Source organism: Hyperolius riggenbachi, chromosome 2, assembly GCF_040937935.1.
Source record: "Hyperolius riggenbachi isolate aHypRig1 chromosome 2, aHypRig1.pri, whole genome shotgun sequence".
In the NCBI taxonomy this organism is placed as follows: domain Eukaryota; kingdom Metazoa; phylum Chordata; class Amphibia; order Anura; family Hyperoliidae; genus Hyperolius; species Hyperolius riggenbachi.
In genome coordinates this window covers 520827201-520848136 of record NC_090647.1, presented here as the reverse complement: position 1 = coordinate 520848136, position 20936 = coordinate 520827201, and the positions used below count along the sequence as shown (strand labels likewise).

Sequence of the window (20936 nt, the reverse complement as noted above, 5' to 3'; positions counted from 1 at the left end):
CGGTAAGCATGACGTTTTAATACGTTAGGATGTCGGTAAATGGTTAACAAAGCTTGATGTGACATACTGTATATCAGTGCTACATAAACAATTTTATCATTAGCGCTATAAAAATTCCTCTTTCTGCTTCAATTTATTAGCAGCCAGCTATGAAGGAAAGACACGCTGCTAGTCTTCTTGTGTATGTGATGTGGTGGGGCCTCAATTGTTTTGTTATCACATTAATGCACTGTTCTGTTGATTCCTGATGAAGCCCTGTTTCAAGGGCGAAACATGTTGTTATTTCCAATTGCATCGGGGGAAAACAACTTGCTGGGTTCTTTACTGCCCAGTGGGGGGTTGCTAAATTAAAATTAATTAGGCGAAGGCGAGTTTGTGAATTGCATAACATATTGATGATATGTTACGGTATATAGATATATGTACTAAAGTGAAGTAATCCTTTTAGGCTTGTATACACTTTTGCATTGCTATGTGTTTTCCTAAAAATAAGACAGTGTTTTACATTAATTTTTGCTCCAAAAGATGTGATAGGGTTTATTTTTAGGGGATGTCTTACATTTCTATGAACACACAAGTTCCTATGCTGTGTGTCTTCCTGCCTTCCCTACTGTACTGCCTCTTCCTCTGCTGGATCTACCTCTTGTGTGCCCCTGTGTCCCCCTTGTACCTTTAATGTCCTGGTGCCCCCCTCTGTACCCATGTCCTGTTCTATCTCCTGTCCTCCTGTGTTCCCGGTCCCCCATGTCCTCCTGGCGTCCTCCTTCATTCTCATCTTACCCCCAGCTCTATGCCGCACTGTCCCCTGTGTCTTCCAATGTCCACCAGCATCCTCTTTTTCCCCCCCCAGCTTCATGCCGCTGTGTCCCAGAGCTTCAGCCTATGGAAAAGTATGGCAATTCATGTTTCTACTGGAGCCGATAGTCTTGTAGGTGGGACAATGGCTCCATTATCGGGCTACAATATTTCCCCTTACTTTCGGGCTAGGACTCATTTTGAGCATGCTCAAAATTCCTTCTAGGGCTTACTTTTGGGGGATGTCTTAATTTCCAGGAAACATGGTAGTAATGTTTCCATCTTAAAAGAACCATCAGACCATTGTCTGCTTGGACTGAACCACTTCTGTTGTGCCCAAAAAAGGATGGTGGGTTGGTGAGTAGAGGGGGCATGGTTCTGGCTAAAGACTCTCCATGATCCGTTTGACCGCCACTGTTTTCTAGTAAATGAACGTATTTAAAGGTTTTTTTTGCGAAGTATGACATTTAAAACAAATGATCAGCTCAGGGGGTTCACAAGTTCACCTCAACTGTTAACATTACTTACATTCTCCTTTTGCAGTGTTGATGTCTGAGAACTGTCCTTCCTGTAGAACAAGAAAACATTTTATTTTTAGATGATAATTTTTTTAATGTCTTTATTAAACATACAACACAAATGGCTACAGGTTTATACAACAACAACTAGCCAGAAAAGCAGAGACATAAATCAACCAAAAGGTAAAACGTTCTGCAACTAACAGGCTGCCGCTGGCTCCTCCTCTGTTAATAGAGTCCAGCTCACCTCGTAGCCTAACCGGGTCTATAAATAGGGGAGGAGCCCGTGAAGAAGAGCTCAATTAGGACAGACCTGGGGGTCAATAGCGTACGTCACAATAATAACGGGTGTTGCCCATTATTACCCAAAACTTCAGGCTGGACATGTTGTGGCCCCACTTTTCATCAGATTCGATGAAATTATCGAAATGGATGGTGGATCTGGCCCAAAAATCGCTAGATGTATGGTGTGGCCACCATTAAAATTAAAGACCAGGTGGGGTTTGACATAGAGCTTTAGAAGGCATTGGTAAAAAATGACAAAATGGAGGGGGGGGGCTCCTGACACCTAATGAATTACGGGTGTGTTATTAACCCTACCCTCAACTGATCCTTGAAGCAGTAATAGAGAGTCGGACATCACTGACTCTTACACATGCTTATTATTTCACCAATAGTCGACATGCATAATGCCCCATGTGTCTACAGGTGGGGGCGGAACTTGTTTACAGGAAGTAGGAAGTGAGCAATTGTAAGACCTTCTCTTCTAAGACAAAACCAGCCTACAGGAAAGCTCCTATGCCTGTATAGTGCACTGTAGTGATGGCCAAGTAGATGCAAATGACTTCGAGTTGATGATATTTATATGCAAATTCATGCAGCTTGAACATGAACCGATCGAATTTTACCTCAGCAGGATTTTATTGGATCATTTTCAAGTGGCATAAATTTGCATCAACTCGAAGTTATTTGCATCTACTTGACCATCACTAGTGCACTGCTGCAGAGGAGAACAGCCACACAATGGGAGTTTCAGTTATAAACACTTCTATAGGCAATACTTATTTTTTACACGAAGCAACATGATTTATTTTGAACATTTTCATTGTTTAATTTTGGGTTTAACTAGGCTTCAAAGGTGGAATCCAGCTCTGGCCATGTATGTGTATGTATGGCCATACACAGCTCAACCTGAAAATCACCAATGCCTTACACAATGTATTACTTCTATAGGTTACATGCAACCTGTTCATTCAGTGTTTAGGGTAGCAATAATAAGCAGGGCTTCCATATGTTCTATATTAAATTATAGCATTACACCATTAGGCTACTTACACACCAAGACGTTGCATTTTAGAGGACGTTATGGTCGCATAACGTGCCCCTAACGCAACGCATGGTGGTGTTGAAGTTGGACGTCAGATTGAGCCGCGTTATGCAGCTCTCAAAGCAGCCGCTCCAGGTTAGTGATATGAAGTCCGGATCTTTTTAAGGATTCGGATAATTTGAATCGGATCATAGAAAAGAGCCGGATCTTTGAACCGAATCATTTGAATCATTTTAGTAGGGAAGCAGACTGGGTGAAATGATTAGCAGGACAGGACTTTCCCTGCACTGTACATTCTGTATGTTCCTGTCTCTTCCAGACAGACATCCACTGTGAACCGAATCTTTCATTGTGATGATCCGGATGATTCGACTCACAAAAAAGATCCGGATCAAATGAATGTTTCGTTCATGATCCGGACAACACTACAGTCCCACCAGGAGTCTCTGCAGTGCAGTGAATATTAATTTGCCATGTGGCTGGCGCAGAGGAGGAGAGCACTCCTCCAACATTACTGAGCATGTGCAAACAGTCTAACAGCTTAGCCTAGTATAATGTACAGCATGCAGCACTTTGTTTAAACGTGCTGCGTTACTATGTAACCCAACGTGGGCACTGTGAACAGCCCATTGATTTATCCTTGCTGTGAGTTAGGCTGCGTTACTGGCTGCTGTAACGTGGGACTTTAACGTCCCACTGTGAAACCACCCTTACTCCATGAAAAGTCAATTGATTATTCCGGTCATATCCACTTTAGTAAATTAATTTGAACAATAAATAATACTCACTTAGATGATTTTCCACCTATCAAAAAAAAGGAAGAGACAATAAAAAGTTAGATATAATATTGTACAATATATATATATATATATATATATATATATATATATATATATATATATATATATATATATATATATATAAAAATAACCTATGAAGGCAAACTATCAAAATGATATACTGAAATGACAAACAAAGGATGGAATTGGTGAATAGTTAGCTGCCAAAATCCAGCAACAGAGTAAATATAGAATTAATAGTAAATCATGTATAAAGATAAGCAGTGCCGGTTCTCCACCTCCTCCTTTCTGCTGTGCAAGTCAAATGAAACACTGCTGCTCTCCTGCCTCCCCCCTCCTCATTCACTGTCAGACTCCTCACACAGCACAACAAGCTGCTTTTCCCCAATGATGACCTTTTCACCTTGCTCTCCTCTCACTTCTCCTCCTACTCTAACTGCATCCTGTTAGTGTAAACACAATACAAACATGCCGCCCCTGTAAACTATGCGCCTGATGCAAGTGTTTCACCTTGCTTCATGAGAGAACCGGCCCTGAAGATCAAATAAAGTAAAGCTACATACACACGCTATTACTTGGCCGTGGCGGATGATAAATACCGCTGTCTGCAAAAGATGCGGCATGTTGGATCTGGAGGCTAGTGAAGCATCTGTACGGCATCAGCACAGCACTGTGCACTAATCCCTGCCGGCCGATAGAAATCCCCTGGAGAGTACTTGGCTTAAGATCCAGCATAAGATAACATCTGGCCACTTTTTGAAGTAGGAAGAGACCATCCCACCCAGAACCTTCGCTCCACCCAGGAGACCCTCTTGTCCTCTAGCTTGGTCCCCTCCTCTCTCTCCCATATCCAGGACTTCTCAGGAGCATCATCTCTCCTTTGGAACTCTCTCCCACAACCAGTCTATCATGCGCCAAGCCTGGAAACCTTCACACCTACTTTCAAAACACACATGTTCAGACAAGCCATAGCCATCATTATTATTTAGTATTTATATAGCGCCAACATCTTCCGCAGCGCTGCACAGAGTATACTGTCTTGTCACTTAACTGTCCCTCAGGGGGGAGCTCACAATCTAATCCCTACTGTAGTCACATGTCTATTGTAGTCTAGGGCCAATTTAGGGGAAAGCCAATTAACTTCTTTGTATGTTTTTGGGAAGAGGGAGGAAACCTGAGTGCCCAGAGGAAACCCACACAGACACGAGGAGAACATACAAACTTCGCTGGAGGCTCACTGCCTCACCTGCTAACTCCTGTTTATCCTTTCCTAATGTCTCCACCCCACTACCCTCTGTAAGTTCACAAGCGCAGGGAGCTCCTCCTATTGTTTCTTAGTCTGCTGTATTATCATATAAAGGTGTTCCAATACTGTTGATGTCTCAACCCACATGTAAACTGTGTATGTATTTGTACTTGTATTGCTGGATGCCCAGATCGTACAGTGTTTGTAACTTCAGATGTATTTATGTTCCCCAATATTTGTTTTGTACAGCGCTACGGAAGATGTTGGTGCTGTATACATAAAAAATAGTATATTTTGTTTTGCATTTGGTTAGCAAGTGGTGTTTCCTGTAGCAGCCAGCAGAGGGAGCCATTTGCTAAGCTAGCAAACATTTGTACAGGGAAGCCTGGCGGCCAGCTGTAGGAAATCCTACCTAACCATCCAGAGGGAAGTGCGGAGTTCCTGTGTAAGGATCTCCAACAATTGCATAATAAATAAAGAAAATAATACACAGTAAACAGCCGCTGGGAGTCGCAGTGTAAACAAACTGGTTGGCTTGTGTGTCGTGTTTGGGTCACATTGTGGCTTTTAAAAAAACATGTGGGTGCCTTAAATACCGTCACAGGCTACACAGCAGACAGTCTACAGTGTTATGTGATATCTGTAACATGACAGGAATGGCTGCACAACTTGCCCAAGGTAAAGAATATCTCCGGGGAAAATCATCTGGCAAACAGAAAAACACACTCGGCACCACCGAAGGCATGCATGAAATAGAGGCACGTGGAAAAATGGGCACTGGGTGAAGCCAATATAAGTGTAAACCATAAATACTGTTGTGAGTTGGGCACCAAATGAAAACAAAAAATATTTACAGCGGTAATAAAGATACAGCTAAACTAACCCCACTCTCACAAAGAACCCGCCACCCTTTGATGCCTAACCTTAAAACCCCCCTTCCTGACACCTAACACTAAAAACCCCTTCCTGACTCCTATCCCTACAACTCCCCTTCCTGACACTTAACCCTAAAAACCCCCCTTCCTGACTCCTATCCCTAAAACTCCCCTTCCTGACTCCTATCCCTAAACACCTCCTTCCTGACACCTAACCCTAAAACTCCTTCCTAACTCCTATCCCTAAACCCCCCCCCCCCTTCCTGGCACCTAACCCTAAAAACCCCTTCCCGACTCCTATCCCTAAACACCTCCTTCCTGACACCTAACCCTAAAACTCCTTCCTAACTCCTATCCCTAAACCCCCCCCCCCCTTCCTGGCACCTAACCCTAAAAACCCCTTCCCGACTCCTATCCCTAAAACCCCCCTTTCCGACTCCTATCCCTTAAACCCCCCTTCCTGACACCTAACCCTAAAAAAACCCCTTCCTGGCACCTAACCCTAAAAACCCCCCTTCCTGACTCCTATCCCTAAAACTCCCCTTCCTGATGCTTAACCCTAAAACCCCTTCCTGACTCCTATCCCTAAAACTCCCCTTCCTGATGCCTAACCCTAACGTGACGTCCATGCCCGCATCACATTATGGGTGCAGTGCCGTGCTATGGCTGGCTCTGTGCATGTAACACAGCCAGGGAGCCATGGAGACCATAGGATGCCATCAGCTGCCTCCAGGAGGAATCTAGTATGTATGGCTCCCCGACTCTTCACATCATTGCCTGCACCGGCACCCAGGCAGACCACACTCTAAGCAGGTGGCTGACATGGCCGGGACACAGGACATCTTTGGCTGGCTGGCAAAGGGGGCCCAGGGCCCCCAGGGACTCTGGGGGCAATTCCCCCCTTTGCCTTACTTGTAGCGCCGGCCCTGCTGACACCTAACCCTAAGACCTCCCCTTCCTGACGCCTAATTTTATATCCCCCCTTCCCGACTCCTATCCCTAACCCCCCCCCCCTTCCTGACTCTTATCCATAAACCCCCCTTTCTGACGGCTAACCTTAAATCCTCCCCCCCCCCCCTTCCTAACTGTCCAATTTTCAAAATGATACATTTCAAAACAGTAATTTAAAAAAGAAAACAACTAAAAATGTATAACTGCAAATGACAAAAAATGTCAACAACTATAACTTTCAAATTTTCAAAAAGATAAAATTGTTAAAAAATATAACATTCTAATTTTCTCACAACAATAAAAATGAGTAAAACTATAACAATCTAATTTTCAAAATTATGTTTATCGGGTGCCCAAATTTCTGCTTTCGGTACCACCTAACTGCCGATACTTGCATTAGTGCCCAAATCATCCATTAGCCACGGGTGCCCAAATTTCCAGTTTCACTCCTGAGGGCTTCCTGAGGAGGAAAATATACGGCTTCTTTCCAACATGCTCAGAATGCCCCAGTATGCTGGAACGTTGGCCAATGGTTACAGTATATTTAAAGCCTGGTATACACATCCAATTTCGATTTGCCAGTGACTGCCCAACTTTACACTTCCATGTAGTATGATGGCCAACAAACGTGATTTTCTGAAGCCAGCAGCTGTAGCTGTTTGTTTCCCCACACAGGGGAGACAGAGGCGTTATCTGCTTGCTCTGCATTCACCTCACAGCATCAAACCCAGTTTCAGGAAGTAAGATGGAAAAACAACGGCTTTCCATAATAAACATATTAATAACACAACAAACCCAAAGCAACAGGTGTCCCTTCAGTGTACAGCTGGTGGGAGGAAACAGCTCATACTACTTCCTATCAGTAGGAGAGCTGAGGGGCCCATGTGGTCTGTGATCAGTGCACAATGAGGGGGAGGAATGGTAAGACTAGTGATGCTTCCAAAACCTAACGATAGTAGCAATGTGTGACCGTTCCAAACACCCCCAATTTTCCAACATATCTAACCTTTGCAATCTATGAAGTGCCTGGCAACAATAAAAAGTCAACTCGACATATTTGTGGTAACAGCTGACTTGATTAAAGGGATTAAGAACACAATGATGTAATCCTTCTCCAGTTCTGTCCAAGCATCTCCAGTGAGGACTCTGCAGGTACGTACACACGTCTGATATTTCTGTACGACCTGTCGTTCAACCCGGTCGTTTGAACGACAGTTTGGAGTGTTTGAACAACCGTTAGACTGAAAGCAGCAGTTTTGACTGATCCGCTTGGCAGATCCGTAGACTAACTGTTGTTCAAATGACAGATAGGTCCATACATGTGTACAAACGACTTTTTGTTTGAAAGTCTATTAGTTTGACACTAAAGGCTCATACACACGTCAGATTTTTCCAAACGACCGGTCGTCTGGATGTCCAAATGTCCGGCCGTTTGGACATCAAATTGGACGTGTGTACAGTCGGTCGTTCAGCTGATAACGCTAGTTTTGACCGATCCGCCAAGGGCATCCTTCAAAACCAGCGTTATCAGCCGACCGACCGACTGTACAAACGCCCGATTTGACAAACCAGATCACACAGCACAGTATGAGTACAGGAAGTGCTTAGTCAGTCACTGGATGGGAGCATGGAGGAGCATGGAGATTAGGCCAGTCGAGTTCACTCAGATCCATAGGATGGGTGTACGGTAATGGAGGTGCGTGATCAGGTAGGAGACATAAGAAGGAGCATCCTGCCCAAAGGCTTACAATCTACACTAGATGCAATAATGACCACCACTGCCGAAAATTTACAATGTGTACAGCAGCCCTGGTTGCCCAACCAATGCATTTACAGTACTGCGTGTGCAAGCAAAACGATTGGACCTGATTGACAAGGAATTATTATTATTATTTATTGTGTTTATAAAGCGCCAACATATTACGCAGCGCTGGACAATAAATATATACAATGATACAAGGATGACAGACATAACAAGGTTATACAACATAGAACAAAGTGATACAAAGCAAATTGTACAAAATACATGATCATGCGATATGGGCTGGTTAGGTAGGCCCAGTAATACAAGTACAGGCTGTCATAGGACAGGAGCACACGATCCTGTAGATTACACTAGGGAATGGAGGACCCTGCCAGAGGCTTACATCCAGGGCAGCTATCAGAAATATTTGGGCCCCTCACACATCATCAGGCCTGGGCCCCCCCTCCCTGGGTCCACCCACTGGTTGCTGTGCCCGCCCACTAGCCACCCCAACCCCGTGTACGAAGTGCAAATACTATCAAAATACAGGTAGTGCCCAATTAACAAATGAGATAGGGACTTGTGGGTCCGTTCTTATCCTTTATCCGTTCTCTTTTGTCCCCCTCTTTTCTTCCTGTGCCTCTTTTGTCCCCGTGTCTCACCTCAGTTTGTGCCTCTTTTGTGTCCCTCTGTGTGACCTCATGTTCCCGTCTCATCTCTTTTCTCCCTGTGCCTCTTTTGTCTGCCTCTGTTCCATCTGTGCCTCTTTTATCCCCCTGTGTTACCTCTTGTCCCCTTCTGTCTCAGCTCGTCCCCCTGCCCTAGCCAGGTTTAGGTGCCCCTAGTGTAGGTATCAAGGCATAGGTGCACCCAGTATAAGTAGCCAGGTATAGGTTCCCCCAGTATAAGTAGCCAACTATAGGTGGTGCCCCAGTATTGGTAGCCTGGTATACTGGCCCCCAGTATAGATAGCCTGGTATGGGTGGTGCACCAGTATAGGTTAGCCAGGTACAGGTGCTCCCAGTATAGGTAGCAAGATATAGGCGCCCCAGTATAAGTAGCCAAGTATAGGTGGTGCCCCAGTATAGGTAGCCAGATATAGATAATGCCCCAGTATAGGTAGCTAGGTATAGGTGGTTCCAGCCCCAGTATAGGTAGCCAGGTATAGATGGTGGCCTAGAATGCTAGTTAGTGAGCCACAGGCCCGCAGCCACAGCCAGAACATGCGGCGCCTCCAGCTCTTTGGGGGGCCCAGGGCCCCCAGAAGCCCGGGTCCCCTCACTGCAGTGTCAGTTGTCCCCCCCTGATGTCTGCCCTGCTTACATCTAAAGCGTGGGGTGGAAACACTAGGTGGGGCTGTGAAATATTCAGTAGAGAGTTACTGTGTGGTAGGAGGTGGGTAAATGGCAAGCTTCTGAGAGAAACTGACGGCAAAATAAGTAGGTACTATTCATTTGCAGGTACATCATCTGTTTATTTTAAATAATTTTACTGAGGTCGGGTCCCCTTTAAATCTCATCAGGCATCATTACTCACTGTCTATTCCGCCATAATAAGAGCCAGCAGAGTACACTGTCATAGATGTGAGGTACATTAAGGTAGTACAACGGGATATTGCCTGCAGGGCCTGGCAAAAAGTCATTTCCCTCACTGTGAGGCCCTCTACTCTGCAGCTCATTGACTGTTAATAGCACACACTTTCCTGTCTTTGTGTAGCTCTGGCATAATGTCTGCTATTAAGGGCGTTAACTTGTTTCATTTTTCTTTTTTAGCACAACAATACAATTAAATAGGTCATTTATGTCATTGTTTTAGGCTTGTATGCACTATACAGTACTGACTGCGACATATACTGTGCTGATGTCAGGGCCAGATTTACATCACAGGAGCCTTGAGGCACCTAGAGACACCCGCCAAAGCGTACTGCAAGTGTGCTGGCTGGCCCAACTGTCACTTCTCCCTTAGTTCCCTTGTCCGTCATAGGTAGCTACAGGTGCCCCTTAAGGTGGCCAATAACGGTCCAATTTCTAGCGAAAAGTCGTTTGAGCAATCAGAAATTTTGATCGGACAAAAAATCGTTCACTACACCATCAAAGAACCAATCTTTGCTTCCTATCAATCACAACCGACAAGAAAATCCAAATTTTGGTTTGACAAAAATCCAATCGGACTATTTTTTTTATAATCGTTTGTAAACGATTGTGCCCATCAACTGAGATTATTTACAACCAATCCATTCAGAAATTCTGATCACTCAAACGATTTTTCGCTAGAAATTGGACCACCTTTAGTATTATGTAGCCAGATGTACAGTCAAGTAGCTAGAGGTGCTCCCATGTATTATGCAGCTAGTGGTGCCTCCAAGCTGAAGGGAGATCTGATCAGTGGAATGCTGAGAGCTGGGTGAGTTACCTCTCATTGACACTCTGTTTGGGAACTTCATAGGGAAGGTGGGAGGGAGGTGTTTAGGGAGGGGAGTGAGCCGTCTTTCCATCATCAGGCGCCTGTAGGCAAGTGCCTACAGTGCCTTATGGTAAATCCCTGGCCCTGGCTGATGTATAGCTATACACACTGATATTTAGCTGCACAGTCTGGAGACTTCAGCTTCCTACACAGGCTAGATTGAAGTTGGATATTTGGGGCTGTCTCGGCCAACAGTCCAGCTTGTGTACAGGTGCCCCCGGCGGTCGCTTAAACATTCGCCATACCAGATCTTTAAAGTAGCAGTGACAGCCATACTATTCCAGGAAAAAAAACCACACTTATATAGGTATGTAGATAAATACTTGTTCTACTGCCTATGTTCACCTGCTATTCCTGCCGTTGTCACGGTCCAGGTCAGAGGGGTCTGCACACTTTGACCCGGGCATACTGTGCTGCGCATGAGCAGTATGTCCTCTTGGTCGGCTTGTGACCCAGTGTGCTGTGTGCGCGCATGCCTGTGCAATGACTTACCCGGTGCCAAGAGGAGGACATACTAGGCATGCGCAGCGCAGTATGTCCAGGTCAAAGGGCACCAACCCCTCCCACCAGAACCATGACAACGGCAGGAATAGTGGCGAACAGAGGCAGACGCCGGGCCACAGGAGGTTTGGTAAGCCTATGCGCAACCCCCCCCCCTCCCCCCAAACACTGGACGTCATTTTTAGATTTGATTTAGGACTAATGTATCCTTTAATTCTTCAGACAGTTCTCTGTAACTGCAATGAGTTTGTTTTAGCGAAAGCCAACAAAAGTCCACTTATATAAATAGCCTGAATGTTTTACCCAGCTCCATTGTTCTGTGTGCCGGGACAATAGTAATCCTGGCTGTTCTGTGCTGAAAACCCAGCAATATTACAATGCAGATCACACGGAAACAGCTGCCAATCCATCTTCTTTTCCAATACTATTAATACAGCCGTCCGCGCCCCATTCCTCGGGTAACGCTATCCGCCTCCACTAAATATAACTCAGGAACATCATGTCTGCCTGCGCCCTCCATATAATGTAATACGCTAACTTTTCACCCTGCCGCTGACAACATTATTTATATAACAGAATGGCAAGCGGGTATCATTTTTATAGGATGGCAATAAATGCGTTTTTTTGAAAGGACACGCCCTCCTCTTCTCTCATTATGGATTGTACTGTAGGTATCATGTTGGTGAATACCACTTACCGGAAAAGTACCCTCGTCTCTGGGCGTAACACACGCCAATGCCGCATAAGACAATGAGGATGGCCACAACCACGACTGCCGCTATGATACCCGCCCAGTTCAGGTCCTCTGCAAGACAGGAAAATAACACAGCAATGAATGTGCAGGGCAGAGAAAATGTTGGTATGCACATCATATGACAATTACACTGCGCTATGCAACAGGCCTGCCAGGGCGGAGTTCCAGTTCCAGGCTTCATTAAAGTGGTCTGAAACACAGCATTTCAACTGTGAATAAAATGCAGTGGCAGCTTTCAGAGCAAATAAGTTGTACTTTGGACCTTGTAATTTGTAAACAGGCAATATTACTTGTGCACAAAAGCAAATATGATAACTATATGGGAGATAAAAAGTAGGAAAACACATTTTTATTGAATGTTATGTCAGAGTTTTATCCCACTTCAAGGCCAGGCTCACAGAAGGCCTTGCATTCTCCATAACAGCAAACAGGGAAGAATATTGATGTCAGTACATGTGGTGGTGTCATGTGGGATCGGTGCTCGTGCTCACAGTGGAATTTCAGAAAGACACCGGACACAGGAGATGGCAAGGAGTTACGGCGGCATGACGGATGTCGTAAGAGATTTAACAACATTATTACCTTAAACTGCAGTATGGTAAAAAAACCACAGGATGTCACTGTGTGTAAAACGTGATGATGATCTCTAAGGGATTGTTATTTCCTGTATTCTCTATGTTCCCCTCTGTTCTAAGCGAGCTGTATTTCCTGATGGTGGTGTATGATATACTGTATCTCAGCATGTTTTGTTTTCAGTCAAGAGTTCTAACTTGTTATACTGGGTGCCTATCGGCATACAGACCACTCTGTTCCATCAAGATGAGCCTGTAACATTCACCACAGGGGGCATATATACATTTGGGGGGAGGCCAGCCGGGGGTCAGTCAGTCGTCAGGAAATCAAACGCGCACCTGAGAATATCCAGCATGCCCGAGCTATCCTTTTTTGCCGGTTTGGGTAGGAGATTATTATTACTTAGTATTTATATAGCACTGACATCTTCCGCAGCGCTGTACAGAGTATATATATTGTCTTGTCACTTAACTGTCCCTCAGAGGAGCTCACAATCTAATCTCTACCATAGTCGTATGTGTATGTATGCATTGTGTATGTATCATAGTCTAGGGCTAATTTAGGGGTAAGCCAATTAGCTTATCTGCATGTTTTTAGGATGTAGGAGGAAACCCACGCAGACACGGGGATAACATACAAACTCCGTGCAGATAGTGCCCTGGCTGCAGACCCAGATCACCTATAGGCACAGATGTCCAGGCACCCCAGACTTTGCCCTCCATGAACTACAAACCCCACCAAACTGAACCGCAAGTGTGCTGGCTGGCCCAGATATCACCTCTCCCCTGCTTCCCCTGCCCTGTGTAGGTAGCTAAAGGTGCTGCTTAGCATTAGGTAGCCAGAGGTACCCTCATTATTAAGTAGCTAGTGGTGCCCACAAATGAAGAGAGATCTTGTCAGTGGAATGTCGAGAGCTGGGTGAGTAACCTCTCATCTACACCCTGCTCAGAACTCGGCACAGGGAAAGAGGAAGAGAGGCACTACGGGAGGGGAGTGAGCCGCCTTTCCAAAATCAGGCGCCTGTAGGCATGTGCCTACAGTGCCATATGGTAAATTGGGCCCTGTCTGGTTGGAATTTGAACTGGGGACCCAGAGTTGCAAGTTAAGAGTGCTAATCACTACACCACCGTGCTGCCCTCCCAAAAAATCATCATGATGAAATCGAGTAATGTATGCGCACCCTTAGGCCGGTTTCACAATTTTCACAATTGGCGTTAGAGGCGCGCTGCAGTGCAACGCTAAAAATAGCCTTCGGGGATGTCCGTGCGGTAATCTCCCGTTTGACTGCAGGCCAAGCAGGAAGTGAGGCTCTCTAGTGCTCGCTCACTTCCTGTGGCTGAAATTTGAATTGCACGGAAGTGTATTGAAAAAATATGCTTCTGTGCATATATCTAAGGATGAACACAAGTCTGCTTTAAAACAGGACTAAAGACAATCCTGCTGCTCATCTGTGACCCCATCCAGCCCCAGAGCGTCTCTGAGTGGCCCCTCTCCGGCTCCAGGCATCGGAACCCGCCCCCAGCTTCAGAGCCTTGGCAGCACCTCATCTAAATATTTAAATACAGTAATTAAAGTGCAGGAACAGTTTCTGTTTTTTTCCACTCTGCTCAGCCGCATGCTGGCCAAGCGTAAGATAAAACAGCATTACTAAGATAAAAAAACAGATAACATTTCTGTATTACTCAGAATAACCCACCAAAATCAGTTCACCTCAGCTAAAGTTAAACTGGCCGCATCCTGAGCTCCTTACAATTCCACTTTCCCTTCCCCATTGCTTACTGGCTATCTCATCCAGCTCTGTTCACAAAGGGCTGGTGCACACCAGAGCGGTTCTGAAGTGGTTTTTAAAACGTTTGCAGGGGGAAAACCGCTTGGCTATTGGAAGTGAATGGGATGGTGCACACAAGAGCGGGTCGTTTTTTCCACAAACGCAAACTCGGGGGCTGCAGCATTTTTTACATTTCTGAGGCGTTTCTGCCTCAATGTTAAAGTATAGGAAAGTGGAAAACTGCTCTGGAAAACGCTAGATCAGAGCGGCTTTTCAGGCATTTTTGTTACAGTAGCTGTTCAGTAACAGCTACTGTAACAATATTTGTAATCTGCTACACAAAAACGCTCCAAAAAACGCTAGGCATGTTTATAAAAGAGATTTTAAAAGCTCTTGCTAATGCAATGCTATGGGGGATTTTTACAAAATCACATCACTCCAGTGAGAACACACATAGGATAACATTAGCAAAAGCTTTTAAAATCACAAAGTGCTTAGAAAAGCTCTTGTAGTGTGACCGAGTCCTAAACATGCCTAGAAATGTTTCGCTCTGAAATTCTGCTTCAAAAACCTCTAGCGTTTTGCGGATCTGCTGGAGGTTTTTGGGGTGCACTGGCCCCCCATCTTTATGTGAAACTGATAGAAAACTAATACAAACAGTATGAGAAGTGTGATGCTGAAGACGCTAGGAGCCCAAGACAGGTTGTCTTTACCTTCCATATTATTCGATCTCCTATCCTCTGCTTGCATGGCAAAACAAAGCAAACCAGGTAACAGTGGCTGAACCGCACACCTTGTCATGCAGTATTGGATGGGTTATTTCTATTGAGTCCTATGTATTCATTTGTAGTAACATCAATGTGTTTGGGAATACACCATTCGCCGAGGATACTTGACACTCTATTCCCAATCACATTAACGTGTACTGATGATGTGCTTATATAGTAAATACTGAATGGATATCAGGGCTTGTTCCCACTATAAAATGACTGTGTGCAGAAAAAGGCATGTCTAAGGGTTCATCAATCAAATTTTCAATGCATTTACTTACACTCTATCATTCTATGTGTGTTTATGTGCTTTCTTCCTTCATTTCCCTTTTATAATACGATTTTGAGGTATTATTTTTTTCTGACCCGGGAGTCAACTTATGACCTCATGCTTGACATGCAGAGGCAGTTCCTCTGAACTACTCACATGATATCCCTGCGGGATCACACGGCCCCGGAAGGATTTTATGTTAGCTAGCACATAGCTAGCTAACTATGTTCCCCAAGTGCCTCCGGTCCCCGATCGCCGCTGTAATACTTACCCAAACCCCCCCCCCCAGGGATCTCGCGATGGTGCTGCCTCCCAATCAGCTCCAGGCCTCGCTATGGCGGCGATCGGGACTGCGGATGACGTCATGACGTCATCTCTGATTGTCGTTATGCGATGAGCGACGAGTGAAGCTCAATAGGAAGCTGCGGCTCTTGCGGGATCGCGGAGGGGTACGTATTGCCGGCAGCGATCGGTGGGTGATAAACAGTGCAGAGGGGCTTGGGGGACATAGTTAGCTAGCTAAGTGCTAGCAAACCGATATAAAACACATTTTGCTGCATAAAATCCTCCCGGCAGACGCAGCCTCTGAAACTGCGTACCGTCAGGGAGGTTAAATATGACTGGCCAATTACTGACCAATTTGATCACAACTATGTTGTGTTACAGTTTACCTACACAATCTGCTCATAGTATTAAATATGTGTTGAGCCTCAAACAACACAAAGGTGGTAAAATTGGTCAGTGATTCCCCAATCATAATTGAAAGTATGTACCAGGCTCTAGGCCTCTTTTCCATTAGAAACTGAAGGCAGTGAATTTATCGCCTGACAACTGCTCCTGTTCTCCAGCCAGGGGCTCGCTAACACTTGGGTCAGGCTGTGAACAGACCCCCCCCCCTTCCAGTGAAGTTGCATCTGAGCGCAGCAACATGATATGGTTTTTGCCCATTGGGTAACACCGCCACGATTCAAATGTGACATGCATGGTGTTACCAAACGCTTGTCGCCAGCAGCCGGGAGGCTCAACAGCCCAACCAGCATGCAGATCAGCCTCCCGTGGAAAAGAGGTCTAAAGATTCAGAAAAATGCATACAAATGTGTTTCCATGAACTTCAATTCTGCTTTTACAAGTTTCCTCTAACTATTAAGAAAGCACCCAACAGGAAAACACAGCATGTCATGCATTTGTGTATTGATCCTGGAACTGTAGTATTTTTTCTTCTGCCCTGGGAGTCGAACTCATGACCTCATACTTCACAGGCAAAAGCAGTAGCTCTGGACCAACTCTGGCCAACCAAGCTGGCTAGTATAGGCCTTACATGGGAAAAACCAACAGCCTTGCAGAAACGTATGCGTATTTAAAAGTGTGTCTAATTGGAACAAGCCCTAATAGCCATTCTAAAGCATTACTACATACTGTACATACACTAAGACAGGGTTCACACTTTGCATCCATTGCAGAAAACTAGTTTTTTTTTACGCATGCATTTTTTTTAATTAAAATTTGCATTTGTATGTAAATTTGCGCATGCGGTTTTTCAGAATGGCTATTGAAAGTCAATGGGAATTTACATGCTATGTGTGAATTTATGCTGCAAAAAGTCCTTTTTTTCCACGCAAATTTTAATAAGTGTGAACACTGTCTAAGGGATCTGTTTGTAGACCTTGGATAAAAGCAGACACCTTCACCAGCAGATTACCCGCAGATGAATCCTAGTACAAATATTGCAGTGGGTACAGGTGGTAGATGGCACGTGTAAGGTATTGGCAGGGAATAAATTTGCAATGAATCTTCTGGGATTGCGCACAGTCGGGTTTCTGCACAAGCAGCACTGTTTCTGTCAGTTTTGGAGCCCTTATTCAAGGAACGCACTACCCATCCTCCCAAGAGGAGTCAGAGCGTGGGCAGGAAGTGGCAGAGCACATTCTAAGTGGCAGCTCGCAAAACTGTGAGCTGGCATCACTTAGCAACTGGGTGATGCCGTGTCATCAAAGCTGCTGCACAGGCAAAGCGGTGCTGGGAGGTGGCTGGCAGTTATGACTTCCTGTTCCTGCACATGGTCCCATGATCCATGGACACACCCACCTCAGCTTGGCCACCATGTGTCATCCAGCATGCCCATGCACCCAGTTCTGCATCAGCCCGCAGCCTCCATCCATCTGTTGCCTACTGCTACCCTATAAATATTTGCCTTATTTGACAAAAAAAAAAAACAAGTACGCACGGCAAGTACACTTTAAATAGGTGCATAGGTTAGCTTTTTTATTTTTATTTTTTTTTACAAACAGATCCCTTAGAGTATTTTTAAAGGGATACAAAATGAAAGAAGCAAATTGTGTGCTTTGTAGCGGAATAAGTCAAGTTAAAGGACACCCGAAGTGACATGTGACATGATGAGATAGACATGTGTATGTACAGTGCCTAGCACACAAATAACTATGCTGTGTTCCTTTTTTTTTTCTTTCTCTGCCTGAAAGAGTTAAACATCAGGTATGTAAGTGGCAGTTCCTGGAGTCATGACTTGGTCAGACTACAGTGTGGGCCTCACTCATAAGAAATTACAACTATAAAACACTTTCTTAGCAGAAATTGGCTTCTGAGAGCAGGAAAGAGATAACAAATGGTCAATAGTTCATAAATTTTAGCTCTGGCATACTTCAATGAATGTGTCATTGACCAAAAACAATAAAACAGTAAAAACTTAAAAAGTAGATTTAGATATAAAATAAAACTGTGAAATATCTTTAAAAAAGTCATTTTTATGAGAACGAGGAAAAGATAAAAAATTTTTATTTCATTAGTTTATTTTCACCTTGGGTGTTCTTTAAGGTTTCCTGTGCAGGCAGAGTGGGCATTAAAGGAACACTATCATGTAAAATTGTGAAATGTAAAATACACGTAAACACATACAAATAAGAAATATATTTCTTCCAGAGTAAAATGAGCCATACAAACTGTACTTTTCTCCTATGTTGCTGTCACTTACAGTAGGTAGTAGAAATGTGACAGAACTGACAGGTTATGGACTAGTCCATCTCCTTATGGTGTTGTATTGTTTACAAAAGCACTCCCTGGAAAGGATTTATACAAAGATGCAGGGCGATTCCCTTACCTGTTTGCACACTATTCTGGTAATTGGACTGAGAAACTGCTGTTCACTAAGGCCTCTTTCACATCAGACAACGCGTGCAGGAGCCGTTCTCCTGCACGCGTTGAATAGCCTGCGGCGTGTCGCTGGGAATCTGCGGTGCGACGCACTCAGCGGCGGTAACTATTAATTGAACCCGACAGAAAACCTCCGGCTCCCGGCGTTTCAACACTCCCGGGTGCGTCCAACCACAACGCACTGAAACGCAGCGTCGGGTGTGAAAGGTAAAATGAAAGTCTATGGACTTGCATTTTACCTTGGTTAATGCAAAGAATTGCCTTGGCGTTGAAACGCAGGAAAAGGGCTCTGGTGTGAAAGAGCCCTGAGTGCCTATGAAAGTACAGAAAACACTGAGAATCTCCCACGAGGAGATGGGCTAGTCCAAAACCTGTAAGTTCTGTCAGATTTCTACTACCTTTCTGTAAGTGACAGCAACATAGGAGAAAACTAATTCATAGCTCATTTTACTCTAGATAAAAATGACTGTACTTTTTATTTTTGCGTTTTTATGTATTTTCAATTTGTAATTTTTTCGCAATAGTGGTCCTTTAAGTGTAGGATGGTTGTGCAGGAAGTGGGTAATAAGTGTAGAATGGCTGCGCAGGAAGATTAGAAATTAAGTGCAGAACGGCAGTCCAAGCAGAGTATGGATTGACTACAGGGCGATTGTGCTGGCAAAGTAAGGGTGAAGTACAGAGACTGCGCATGAACAGAGGTTAACTGCAAAGTTGAAATGCAAGCAAAGAAGTTGTTAGTTGGCGTAGTGCAGGTTTCCGTAATAAACATGTTAGCCATGAGCCCATGTCTCTACTGAGCATCCTTCCACACAGGAAATGACCTCACCTCTCAGTTACCAGCACTCTTGCCCATCCACTGCATATCAGTCCCACCTCCCTCCTACTACCTCACCCAGTTACTTACACCCAACATTACCCACTACAGGAAGATGTCCCTGTTCGTTGAGCTGTGAATTCACGCAATACATGCTTACAGCTCCTTTGATATGCATTGGCTTACATAGTCTAGTGAATTCTGAATGACAGCAGTAAGAGTCACAGGTCAGCACAAAAAGAAGATTAAACTGAAATCATCATTTATTTTTTAATGAAATACCATCTATATATATAATAGACTAAGTGCCTCAACCTTCAAACAAGAAGAAGAAGTACTTTGCATGAGAAAATTTATGCGTGCTCAAACACCAAGTTTAAGGCCTCTTTTCCACGGACTGTTGAGCTGTGTGCTCAGCAAGCAGTTACCAGGCAGCAGTGAGCAGATACCAGGCAGCAACAAGCAGTTACCAGGCAGCAGCAAGCAGTTATCAGTCAGCAGTGAGCAGATACCAGGCAGCAACAAGCAGTTACCTGGCAGCAGCAAGCAGTTACCAGGCAGCAGTGAGCAGATACCAGGCAGCAACAAGCAGTTACCAGGCAGCAACAAGCAGTTACCAGGCAGCAACAAGCAGTTACCAGGCAGCAGCAAGCAGTTACCAGGCAGCAGCAAGCAGTTACCAGGCAGCAGTGAGCAGTTACCAGGCAGCAGTGAGCAGTTGTGAGAGTTTGAGAGCCATTTCACTGCCTATTCACAGTCCATGGAAAAGAGGCCTTACCCTAGCAAGTCTGACATTGCAAATCTGGCCTAATTGGCTATTCATGAGGCAATGCTCATGCAAATGCATGCACAAACCAATACCACAAAGCAGTCACCCTGCTACATGCTACATTAGCACTATCCGGCTTAGTGCACACCAGAGCGGTTCGGCAGCGTTTTGTGATCCACTTGCGGCTGCGGATACGCTTGGGTAATGTATTTCAATGGGCTGGTGCACACCAGAGCGGGAGGCGTTTTGCTGAAACGCATACTCCCGAGGTGAGGCATTTTTTGGATTGCGGAGGCGTTTCTGCCTCCAATGTAAAGTATAGGAAAAACGCAAACTGCTCTGAAAAACGGCAGTTCAGAGCGGTTTTGCAGGCGTTTTTGTTACAGAAGCTGTTCAGTAACAGCTTTACTGTAACAATATATGAAATCTACTACACCAAAAACGCTTTACAAAACCGCAAAATGCTAGGTGAAATGCTACAGAAAAATAAGAAAAAGCGTTTCAAAATCTGCTAGCATTTTGCGGATCTGCTAGCAGTTTTTGGTGTGCTCCAGGCTTCCAGGAGCGCCACGGGGAGGATTCCCAATGCCCCCTTTTTATACAACTGGGGGGACCGCAGGGTCCCAGGCTCTCTCACTGCCTGGAAACCACCCAGCCTCCCACTCCGGGGTGCCGCTGTGGTTCCCAGGCAGCGAGAGAGCACTTTGCAGTATTGGTTTTTTGACCCTGCATAGTTTGGCATGCGAAAGCAAATGCATATTTGCATGAGCATTGCCTCATGAATAGCCAATTAGGCCGGATTTGCAAAGCCAGACTTGCTAGGGTTAAACTT

At 44.8% G+C, this 20936-nt stretch overlaps 1 protein-coding gene across 1 annotated transcript in view; it reads right to left on the bottom strand.

Moving 5' to 3' along the window:
• The window catches only part of JAM2 (junctional adhesion molecule 2), a 146239-nt gene that overhangs the window by 6882 nt on the left and 118421 nt on the right, over positions 1–20936 (bottom strand). Inside the window, exons 7-9 of the mRNA XM_068270582.1 lie at positions 11918–12025; positions 3429–3444; positions 1324–1363 (exon numbers count right to left, since the gene is read on the bottom strand). Coding sequence (XP_068126683.1) covers positions 1324–1363; positions 3429–3444; positions 11918–12025 — 164 coding nt within the window. The remainder of the gene's footprint in view (positions 1–1323; positions 1364–3428; positions 3445–11917; positions 12026–20936) is intronic.